The sequence below is a fragment of the Ziziphus jujuba genome, chromosome 11 (assembly GCF_031755915.1).
Source record: "Ziziphus jujuba cultivar Dongzao chromosome 11, ASM3175591v1".
NCBI classification, from domain to species: Eukaryota; Viridiplantae; Streptophyta; class Magnoliopsida; order Rosales; family Rhamnaceae; genus Ziziphus; species Ziziphus jujuba.
The window spans coordinates 23,183,791-23,194,939 of record NC_083389.1 but is presented as its reverse complement, the minus strand read 5'-3'; the positions used below and the strand labels follow the sequence as shown (position 1 = coordinate 23,194,939).

General features: G+C 29.8%; 1 protein-coding gene across 3 annotated transcripts; it reads left to right on the top strand.

The window, feature by feature from the left end:
• Positions 1-6,829: 6,829 nt before the first annotated feature.
• On the top strand, positions 6,830-9,491 carry LOC107435413 (putative serine/threonine-protein kinase). Of its 3 annotated transcripts, none has more exons than XM_016047022.4 (6): positions 6,830-7,543; positions 7,722-7,811; positions 7,937-8,153; positions 8,255-8,492; positions 8,599-8,749; positions 8,899-9,491. In XM_016047022.4, the coding sequence occupies exons 1-6, from the start codon at positions 7,514-7,516 to the stop codon at positions 9,226-9,228; spliced, it is 1,056 nt and encodes a 351-aa protein (XP_015902508.3). In that variant the 5' UTR covers positions 6,830-7,513; the 3' UTR covers positions 9,229-9,491. The 3 variants fall into 3 exon arrangements, with proteins under 3 accessions (XP_015902508.3, XP_048320687.2, XP_015902507.3); XM_016047021.4 differs by having other exon boundaries at positions 6,834-7,543; positions 7,696-7,811; XM_048464730.2 differs by lacking the exon at positions 7,722-7,811 and having other exon boundaries at positions 6,833-7,543.
• Positions 9,492-11,149: the final 1,658 nt, after the last annotated feature.

The following is an 11,149-nucleotide window of genomic DNA, read 5'->3' as shown; positions in this document are numbered from 1 at the left end:
ATTTGGTTAACTGTCATTGGCCCGTGTGTGGGTATCCAATGTGCTACGCGGACCCTAGTGATATTATGTGCTTTGATATGATTGAAGGGGGCTGGGAAGATAGCATTTGCATAGTCCTTATGATGTAGTGCATTCCTATTATTTGCTATTTCACAGCTAAGAGCACCCCTAATACTCTGCCTATGAATGCCATGATAAAATTGATAGACTAATTCTCAAAAAGTGATGAAAGATTATGATTATATTTGACTTTGAAAATGGGACCATCAGAGATACTATATATTATAATACTGCCAAGGTTAAATGTTGTATAAGGACCTTAAGTACTGGTATAAATGTTATGTGATGTTCATGGAGAACCACTTGCATGATTCTATATTTTATATATTATATTCTATGAATACCGTTCTTAAGTTATGTGAGATTAGTAGGAAATTTATCAATTTTAATGAATTGAGAAACATCACTTTTTGGATTTATTGAATTCTATTATGTATGATAGAGTTAGAGGTGTGAATAAACTTATTTTGAAACTTTACTCTTATCATTATTAATCTTATGGAACCTAATAAGGATTTTGGTAAGGAGAATCATCTATTGGAAATTGATGGTTTAATAGAAGATGACAAGGAATAATAAGTTGCATAAGACTTTATCTGGTATTTTGTGGTAATTTGGTTTATAAGTTGTTGCTTGTATTAATTTCCTTATTTTGTTGTTGTTACTCCTATAGCTGCTTCTGTACGTGCTAGAGTTTTGTAATAATTCTGCATGTTGTGATATTAATCTCTATATTTCCTATACACCATTTGCTTTGAGAGACTATATATATTTCATTACCTATATTGATAATTTTCTCCTAGTATGGATACATTGAGATTATTTGTGAGAAATTAGATATCTTGGTTATCTTTAAGGAATTAATATAAAAATGAAGCTTTAGAAGAATAAGAAATTGAAGGCTGTGAGGTTTGACGGGGTGATGAATATTATGGTAGACATGATGAGATTAGACAGAACCCAATGTCTTTCATATTTTATTTGTTTGAATGTGGCATTGATGTATAGTTTACGATACGTGGCATTCTTTAGCAAATGGCATAATTAAGAAGTGAAACTACACCTTTGATGTATATAGTGTAGTATGTGTTGGCAAACTTTAATTTGGCATTTTTCCTTGTGGGTAGCAAGTTATGTCTAGTTTACACATTTTCTTGTGTATGGTGTTCTAAAGTCGATGTCATGATGTATAATTTTGATATTAAGAAGTTAGATCCTAAAACCTCTATTGGTTATTTTTGTTGTTTCTTATAAAAGGATCCAAAGTTTCTAGATTCCATTGTTCATCTCTCACCATCAAGGTTGTTAAGCCAAACGTGGCTATTTACTTAGTTTTGGTGAGATCAAGGGTCCAAAGGTCTTATTTTAAATAAGGAAGTTATATTGATTCCCACTATTGATATTCCTTCCAGATGTATTGTTGGTCCAATAATTTTGTAACTAGTAGTCAGTCAGGATTGAACCCATTAAAATAAAATTAAATATTTTGGTTACAACTAATGATAATATGTACCTTTGAAGAAGGTCACAAAGGCTTTGAAAATTTATTATACTTGATGAATATGGGATTTATTTATAGGAACATAAATTTGACATAAGTGATAAATTGCATCTAGTCACTTATGAGGAAACCAATAAGCAATTCAGTGTGTATGTTGGTTCAGTAGTCTGAAACGTTTAGCTAGAAGGAGGAAATTAACTATAAACAAACATTCTTTCATATATCCATAAAGGATTCGTTTAGAATCATTGAGGTGATTGTGGCTAATTTGTTTTGCAGTTGTATTATATGGATGTTGGAATTGCTTTCTTAAATGGAATTTTGTATTCAAATGTGTATATATATATATATATATGGTCCATGCAGTTGGCTTCCAAATAGTGGGGAATGAAAATTTATTTTGTAAGCTTAAGATGTTTACTTATGATCTTAAGTAAGCTTCGTGGTAGTGATATCTCATTTTCGTCACCTAAAATGGTTTTAAAGAAAATGTTATTAATTTGTGTATATATTTTGGGGTTAGTGGGAGCAATTTTATATTTATTGTATATTGAAGACATACTGTTAACTGACCTATTGACTAAGACAAATTTGTTGCTGTGTGGCCTTTTTTAATATGAAGTTTTTTTTTTTTTTTTTAAGTTGTTTAATTGTTATTATAAATAAAGATTCTTTGAGACTTGCTAACATTATCCAAAACTAATGATTTACACTAATTAACTTTCTCATTAAATAATACCTAAATGTCTTCACAATCATTTTGCAAACAATTTTATAAAGAGTATTGTAGAAATCTAGTGGTAGACGTATTTTTTGGATTGTCCACCTTGAAAACATTAGAAATAAGAATAGAGTTCAAATCCAGTATTAATATATATATATATATATATATATATATATATTTGTCCTTCACCAACTTGCTAATGTCATTCTCCAACAAACTGCTAAATTTTTGAAAAAATCCAGCTAGATACCCATGAACACTGAGTCTTTCCAATTAAACATAGCTTCTTTACTCTTCATCATTTACAATCATAATATATATATATATATATATATACAGAGAGAGAGAGAGAGCAGTTAATTCAAGGAACATATATATTTGAACTTTTTCATCAATTATATAAACAATATATATATATATATATAGAGGAAACTTTGTTATACCTCCACATCCTTTCTCTTTATAAAGTTGTTGGAAAAGAACCCAAAAAAAAAAAAAAAAAAAAAAAAAAAAGGAAGAAGAAGAAACAACTAACTCTTTTAAAAATATTTCTATCATCAATCTTCCAATCCCCTTCTTCAATATTCTTAATAAAACCACATTATTTTCTCCTTCTGACGGAAGTAAACAGATGAATTAAAAATCGAGTATCTTGCAATCAATTGCATCTAGATTTTTGCAGTCAGAGACTCACCACTTAAGGACTTCATTAAAATAATTTACTTATTCTTTTCAAGATTAATAAGAAAAGGATCAAACTCAATACAAAGTTGCTTTTGAATCTCGTTCTGGCCAAAAGTCTTTATTTATTTATTTATTTTTTTGGGCAATGAAGTCGTTTTTTTATTTATTTACAAACTGTTGCCATTTTTTTTTCTTTGCTGTATTAAAATTTGAGTTTTCATTAGCATATATTTTTGCCTTTGTTTTTCTGATAATGCATATATGTTTGCTTTTGATTCTTCCCGGTTCCTTGGAAAATCATGACTCTCTGGAACCTAAGAAGATCGTCCTGTCACTTCATAAATTGCATTTGACAGAAATAATGATTGATAATAATAATTAATAAAAAATATAAATGCATGGAAAACAAGATACTCTATGGCCTATATACTATAATTTGATTTGAGAAGTGACCAGTAGAAATTAGAAGTTATATATATAAGTCAAGCTACAGTAGAAGTTCTCATATATAGCTATTCCGTTTGATTTAATCAGGTTTTTGAATATATATATATATATACATTATTTAAAAAATCGATATTGATAGAAATATCAAAAGTTTAAAATACAAAAATTTTCATAAAAATATCGAAAAATATCAAATATCGATAAAAAATTTTAAAAAATAATAAAAATTTATTCTAAAAAATAAAAAATTTTATTTAAAATTTAAAATTAGCTTATTTAATCCATCGAATATCAAATTAATTATAAAACTCGCTAAAATATTGAATGAATATTATATTATTCTTAGTGAATTAATTTATAATAAATATTAATAACCATAGATGAATTATTATTAATAAAAATATGTCAAAAAATACATATATGATCAAATTATTTATTAACTAAAATATATAAAACAATTATTACAATTATATTGTAGTTCATAAATGTCATCTTAAAACCATATAGAACTTTTGGATAGTTGAAAATCATCAGTTTCTTCCTTATTTTGATTTTGAAATATGAAATGTGAGAAGTAGTTATAAAAAAATGTATCTTCCTGATAATTTTGCATATAATTATTAATATGCTAACCATATGATTCTTGCATTATTAATTGACTATGTACATAACAACTACTCTTTGATGGTTGAGTTTGAGATGGTACCCATGAGTTGTTACTTGATGACATTCCATAAATATTCATTGAATAAGGGTTATGAAAATGACTTCCAATCCTTATAGATCCAAAATTCATAGAAATTGAATCTTCTTATTGTTGTGACATCTTCATTATAGGTTTATCTTTACGTATATAGTCTTTTCCAATAGTACCGACTGCTTGACCTGCATCTCTACTCTCATGATTTTCATCTTGTGTTGCATGTGTATTATATTGTTCACCAGTAAATGGACTTAATCCAACTTCTCGACTTGTTGATTTCATTTGGCCACTACCTTTTCTAACTTCTTCAAAAATATTTAAAAAAAAAAAAAAACTTGTGAATTGTTAGGAATTTTTATTTTATTTTTCATACAAACATTATTATTTCACATGTATATATTTCATCATCTATTTACCCACATTTGTAAAACAGATATTCCTGACATTATAATTTGTCAAGTTTATATAATCCACAATCTTTGTATTTTTGCTTTATCCATATTCAATAAGTAGAACTTATTAATGTTATTCAATTCAATTTATTCTATTTTACTTATATCACTAAATGTCTAAAAGTAAAAAAATTATCAATGAAGTTAATTTGATAATTTTTTTTTACTAAATATCAATAATATTTATGAATTTTTTTAAAAAAATTAAAATTTTTTTTGGATATTTTTGAAATTTCAGTGGAAATTTCATGAAAATTTCAGAAATTTCCATGTAAATTATAAATTTTTTAACCAAATTGTTAAGGATTTGATGTAGATATTTTATGGAAATTTCCATGGAAATTTTGGCGAAATTTTCAAAATTTCAATGGATATTATGGAAATTTTATGCATTTCTATTTTGAACATAAATTTTATTTCGACCCTTCAAAAAATAAAAATATCGAAAAAAATTTGAAAAAATATCAGATATTTTTAAACCTTGTACATATATATATATATATATATATATTTTATAAATCAAACACAACCAAATTATGAAGGAAACCAAACAAACCGAATTGATCATTTTCGATTTGGTTTAATTCAATTTGATTGGATTGAATATTTTAATTTTTTGATTTTTTTAAAAAAAAATTTAGCAATTTTTTAGAAAATTAGAATTATTTTAAATTTATTTAAATTTAATATATTTAATTAAAAAATCATATTCTTAATTATTATAAAATAATAAATATATATATATAGTCTACATATCCTGTTCAATTTGAATTAATTTGGATTATTTTTACTCCAAACTACAATAAATCGATAAAAAAAAATCAAATTAAACCCAAATGAATCAATTTAGTTAATTTGATGATTCGAATTGATTTGACTCCCTAACCGCACATTGGGAATAGAAGTTGTCTTGACCAAGTTGCCGAGTTTTCTTAGTCACCAGCACTTAGGGATATCAATTTGCCCCGCCCATCCCCGAAACCGCGGTGCACCGCCCCTAACGGGGCGGTTTTTCCCCGAAAATTCGGGGATGCAGGACGGGCTCGGGGCAAATACTTAAAAACCGAGTCGGGGACGGGCCGGGAACGGGGAATAATAACCCCGCCTCGAACCCGCCCCGATATATATATATATATATATATATATATTTATTTATTTATTTATTATTATTTTTTATAAAATTTTATTTATGTAAAATTATTTTCTTTTTTTTTATTTATTTTTCTAAATATGTATTTTATTATAATTGTAAATTTGTTCCTTGATGTATTTTATTATATTTTTATTGCATTGTAGTCATTTTCTTTATATTTTAATCATAAAATAATTTTTTTATATAAATTTTTTAAAAAAATATCAATTAAAAAACAAAATGGGGAAAACCGTCCCGCCCCGTCCCCGCCCCGCAAAATCCCCGATCCCGCCCCGCACCTAAAAAAATGGGGAAAATCGCGGGGATGGGATGTAAAATTCCCCGCGGAGACGGGAACGGGATTTTAAAAACCGGCCCCACCCCGTCCCGTTGACATCCCTACCAGCACTCGCCCTGGGTCCTCGTTAGCATTAGTGATTCAAGCCCAAAACGTCCACATATAATCCTTTGATCATTGAATGGTCTAACTTTGGAACTTATAATTTCCTTGGAAGGCCATAACAAGAAATAATTTTCTTCTTTCAGTTTAGCAAGCAAAAAAAAAAAAAAAAAAAAAAAAAAAAAAAACTATATATATATATATATACAAAATAAAAAATGAAACACAAAACAAAATAAAAAGCAAAAAATAAGTTAAATATTTATTTATTTATTTTTCTTTTTCTTCTTCTTCTTTTTATTATCATTTTATTTTTCAATAAAAGCCAAATATCTTATGCTATGATGATGTAATATCAAAGTAAAATGTGTGAATTCTACAAATTTATATTTGTTGGATGTACTATTATGAATGGTACTGGTGACCTCTGTCATCTATATACACATATTACATAATTTTTTTTTTTTTTAAGGTTTGCATAAATAAATAAATAAATAACTAAGTGTTTTCCTTCTAAGGGGCTTCACAAGCATTACGATTCTGGATAATATTTTTCTTCTTCTTGGTCTTCACTCTTTTTTTTTTTTTTTTTTTTTTTTGAACTTCGTTTTCTTCACTGATTATGGTTTTAGCTTCTAATGAAAACTTCTTTGTAAGAATGTTAATAGAATTCCCGTCGTTTCTCTGACGTTGAAGTTCAGTCTATAGACCTTCATATTTATTGCTAATTCAAAGACTAGGCTTTCAAGTCTTCACAATTATCACCAAGTGGGAAATTGAATAACCCATAATGGTACGTCAAGTGGAACCAGTCCAAGGTGGAATTGCAGGCGTGAACCTTCTGATACCTAAAATGATAAAAAGATTGTCTATTTGGGTTTGGCATTTTCCCATCAAAAACTTTCTCTTTGTTTATTTTATTTTATTGGTCATATAAATTAAGTTTGTTTTCAATTCGATTATTGAAGCTCTAAAGAATTAAAAAAAAAAAAAGGCCTCTGTTCTTGTTTCTTGTGTTGCTAATAAAAAGACTCGTATTAATAGCTTCCATTGGTATACAACAAATCGACAAAAGTAAACCCATGCCATTGGTCGATATAATTTGTTTGTTGTTAATGTCATGCACGTTGTAGGGTCGTCGATAAAGAATATTTTTTATACTTCCAGATGGAGAAGGCTTCAAAGGGTGAAGTGTCTAATGGTCAAAAGCCACCGGCTATGAAAACACCGCGTACCCAGTTTCTGCTTTTCTTTCTTGTTTTCTGGGTTTTCCTTTCTATAAACCTGCTGAGATTGAACCAGAAATTCTGATTAGAGACAGCTAAAGAAAAAATAAATAAATAAATAAAGAAGAAAACAATATGAAGTTTCGATTTCCTTGCTTAGCTTGTTTTTCCTCTGAAAGAGAAAATGGGGTCTCTGAGAATTCTAGCAGACAAGGTAATTTTGACTGATTTTTTCTATTTTATGTTTTCAACATGCCTTTATGATTCTATATGAAAGATGTTGTTCTTGATTCTGCCCCTTTTTTTTTTTTAAATAAAAAAACTCTTTTGGTCTTTTTTTTGATTTGTTTATTCTACATATCCTAGATGAACAAAGCCAAGAAAACTTTCAGGTATTCTCTTCTCACGAATTGAAAGCCGCCACTAGTGGCTTTCATTCTTCAAACAAGGTGGGAGAAGGGGGATTTGGCACTGTCTTCAAGGTTGTTCTCTTATAGCCATGGCCTCCATATACTTAAAAGAGTTGCATATTGAACAAATTTGAATATAATGCCTCAAATTTATATTCTTTAGTTTGCTTATGGGAATTTGGTTTCCTTTGAAAAAGGGCCGGCTAAGAGATGGAACTCTTGTGGCAGTAAAAGTGCTTTCTATAGAACTTGAATCAATGCGAGGAGAGAGGGAGTTTATTTCTGAATTAACTGCACTGTCTGATATCAGGCATGAAAATCTTGTGAAACTTCGAGGATGCTGTGTTGAAGGAGCTAGCAGATACTTGGTCTATGATTACATGGAAAACAATAGCCTCACGCAAACCTTACTTGGTAATTTAAACACAAAAACTCTATAAATGATCTCTTTTTAATTGTTTATTATTATTTTACTAAGCGAAACTGTGAAGTTATGTACTAATCGTGATGAATAGGTGGAGAGCAAACAAGGAAAAATTTTACTTGGGACACGAGAAGGGCAATCTCGTTGGGAGTAGCTCGAGGACTTGCTCATCTACATGAAGAGGTCCAACCACATATCGTGCACAGAGACATTAAGGCAAGCAATATACTTCTTGATAAAAAATTCATACCAAAAGTTGGTGATTTCGGTTTGTCCAAACTACTAAGAGACGGCAAGTCTCATATTAGTACTCATGTTGCTGGGACAATGTAAGTGAAAATTTACAATCAATCACTAACTCATTTTCATACAAAAATGCAATGAGATGTCTTTCGTACTAATGGGGTTCCCTCCCAATCATAAAATGCATGATAGAGGCTATCTTGCTCCAGAATATGCTATTAGCGGGCGTTTGACCCGAAAGTCAGATGTTTACAGCTTTGGTGTATTGCTGTTAGAAATTGTCAGTGGCAGACAAGTTGTGATTTTTGACATGGAACGTGGAGAACATTATTTGGTTCAAAAGGTAACAAAATTGAATCTGCAAAATCTCTAATTATTTATCACATATTAATTGCGCTTGATTTCTAATAACAAGTTTTATAACTAATGGTAATTTGACATGGTATTGGAGCCTAAAATAAGCCTATGTGTCTTTATATGGGTGAAATGCAGGCATGGGAAGCCCATAAAGCTAACAAACTTCTGCAGCTGGTTGATCCTACGCTTGCAATGAACTTTCCTGACAATGAAGCAATCCGATTCATAAAGGTTGGCCTTCTATGCGTGCAACAGACTGCCAGGCTGCGGCCACTAATGTCAGAGGCTGTAAAGATGCTAACAAATGAGATTGACATCGAAGATGTCGAAATCTCACAACCTGGAGTTGTTACTGATCTCATGAAAATCAAAATGGGACAACAGCACTCATCTCAGACCAGTAGTGTTTTCTCAAATAATTTCACAACCATCAGCTACCTAGACCCCTACACATCTGACTTCTGATTCAAACAATATCATTTTGATGATTTTTCATTTCCTTTTTACTGGTTTACTTTCTGAGTTTGAACTGCTGTGGCTTAATTAGGCTTATCTAACTCAGGATTCTACGCTGTTACTGTGTAAATAATATCTGGATGCTGTTTTTCTTCTTTTCTTGGAGGAGGGGGTCGGTTTTGTAGTAGATTCTTAATCTTTGTGCAATATGTAACAGAATGATTCTTGCAAATAACATTCTGAAAGAGGTAAAACTTTTTTTCTTTCTCTTATTTTTTTTCCCAATTTTCCTTATACATTCTCATATTTTGTTGGTGGCATGATGAAATTATGTTCATTAGCAAAAATATATATATTCATTAATTTATGTAATAATATGGATATTCTACCTATTGAGGTCATCAACTATTTTGGTCCATTGACCAAAAATAAAAATACAATAAAATAAAAAACATTTTAGTCAGCAAAATTTTCGTAAATTGGAGAAAGTATGACTTTCCTGGGAGTTTTCCAAACTTTTCTATGAAGATTGACAAACTACGGCGGAGAACTCATAATCATTTAATGAAATTTAGCCAGATGTACAAGCATAAGAGACAAGTAAACTATAACATTCAATTCCACACAGCGGCAAATTTTAAGTTTATTCCCGCCAAAAACAGAGTTAGTAACATACAGAGCCATGACAATGAAACTTTATTGGTGCATATATTATTACCAAACACACACCTCTATATATATATATATATAATATATACATCATACTTAATTTGTAAAGATATCGTACAAGAGAGATTTACATGTATAATCCTTGTTAGGTACAAGTAATTAAAGCCTATCAAAAGGTCTGAGTAAGACATAATATTCATTACTAAAAATATCTAATGACATGCATGACTCCTCGCATGCCATCCAACAAGGCCATCAATTTTACTGGTGGGCTTAGCAGATGGCATACGAGGAGCCAGGCATATGTATGTTTTATATATACATGCATGCATATATAAATGCCAAAAAATGAGCAACTAATTTTCATACCTCTTACTTTCCAACCTGCTCTAATCTTCTTGCATCACATCGTAGAAAGAAAATGCTTTTTAAGTATCAGAATCAGAGATATGGAGCTATATATTTATATAAGAAAGGAATAAGTTTCTGCTATATATAGATAAAATCAGTAGCATTCAAGTGACTTCTTCTATGAGACTATGCTTGTGTGTGTGTGTGTGTGTTCCACCATATACATTCATTCCTTTTCCTTTTCCTTTTCCCCCACTATTTTACCTGAAAACCAAACAACTGGCTTTTGAGTTGGCAAATTTGGCAGTAACATAGCTGAACAAAACACTCGAATCTTCCTCCTTTTTTTTCCCTTCTACTTTTGTCTTTAAACTGGTTGAGGGATGGTAGAGGCCTTTCTGGGGTTTTAATGGGAAAGAAAGGAAGCTGAAATGAAAGAGGGAATAGATGATGTTGCTGGCAGACTTTTAAGCTTTCAATAAAGCTTTTACGGATGTGTAGTATTTTTCTTCTGGACTAAAAAGTTATATTTCTTTTTCTCTTCTGAAACTGATTTGTCTGAAAGTGCTTGGATGACTTGGATTCTTTTCTTTTACAGTTGTGATCTTTTCAAAAGTAAAAAGCATATATCTCTACTGTCTAATATTCTTCTGCCAGTAGTTTTTTTTTTTTTTTTTTTTTTTTTTTTTTTTTTTTTTTTAATAAAATTATCCTTCCACTATGTATTAAAAACATTAGCTGGCCAAAATATGCATTATTATAGTCCCTAAAGAACGCTAAGGGTGATTAAAATTTATAATGTCCTCTTTTTAAGTTTTGTATAGTTAGACCGGTATCTGTATTTAACATTCTAGCATCCTTTTCTAAAAACTCAAGCTTTATAGGAGGTGGACATTAATATATGGACCTC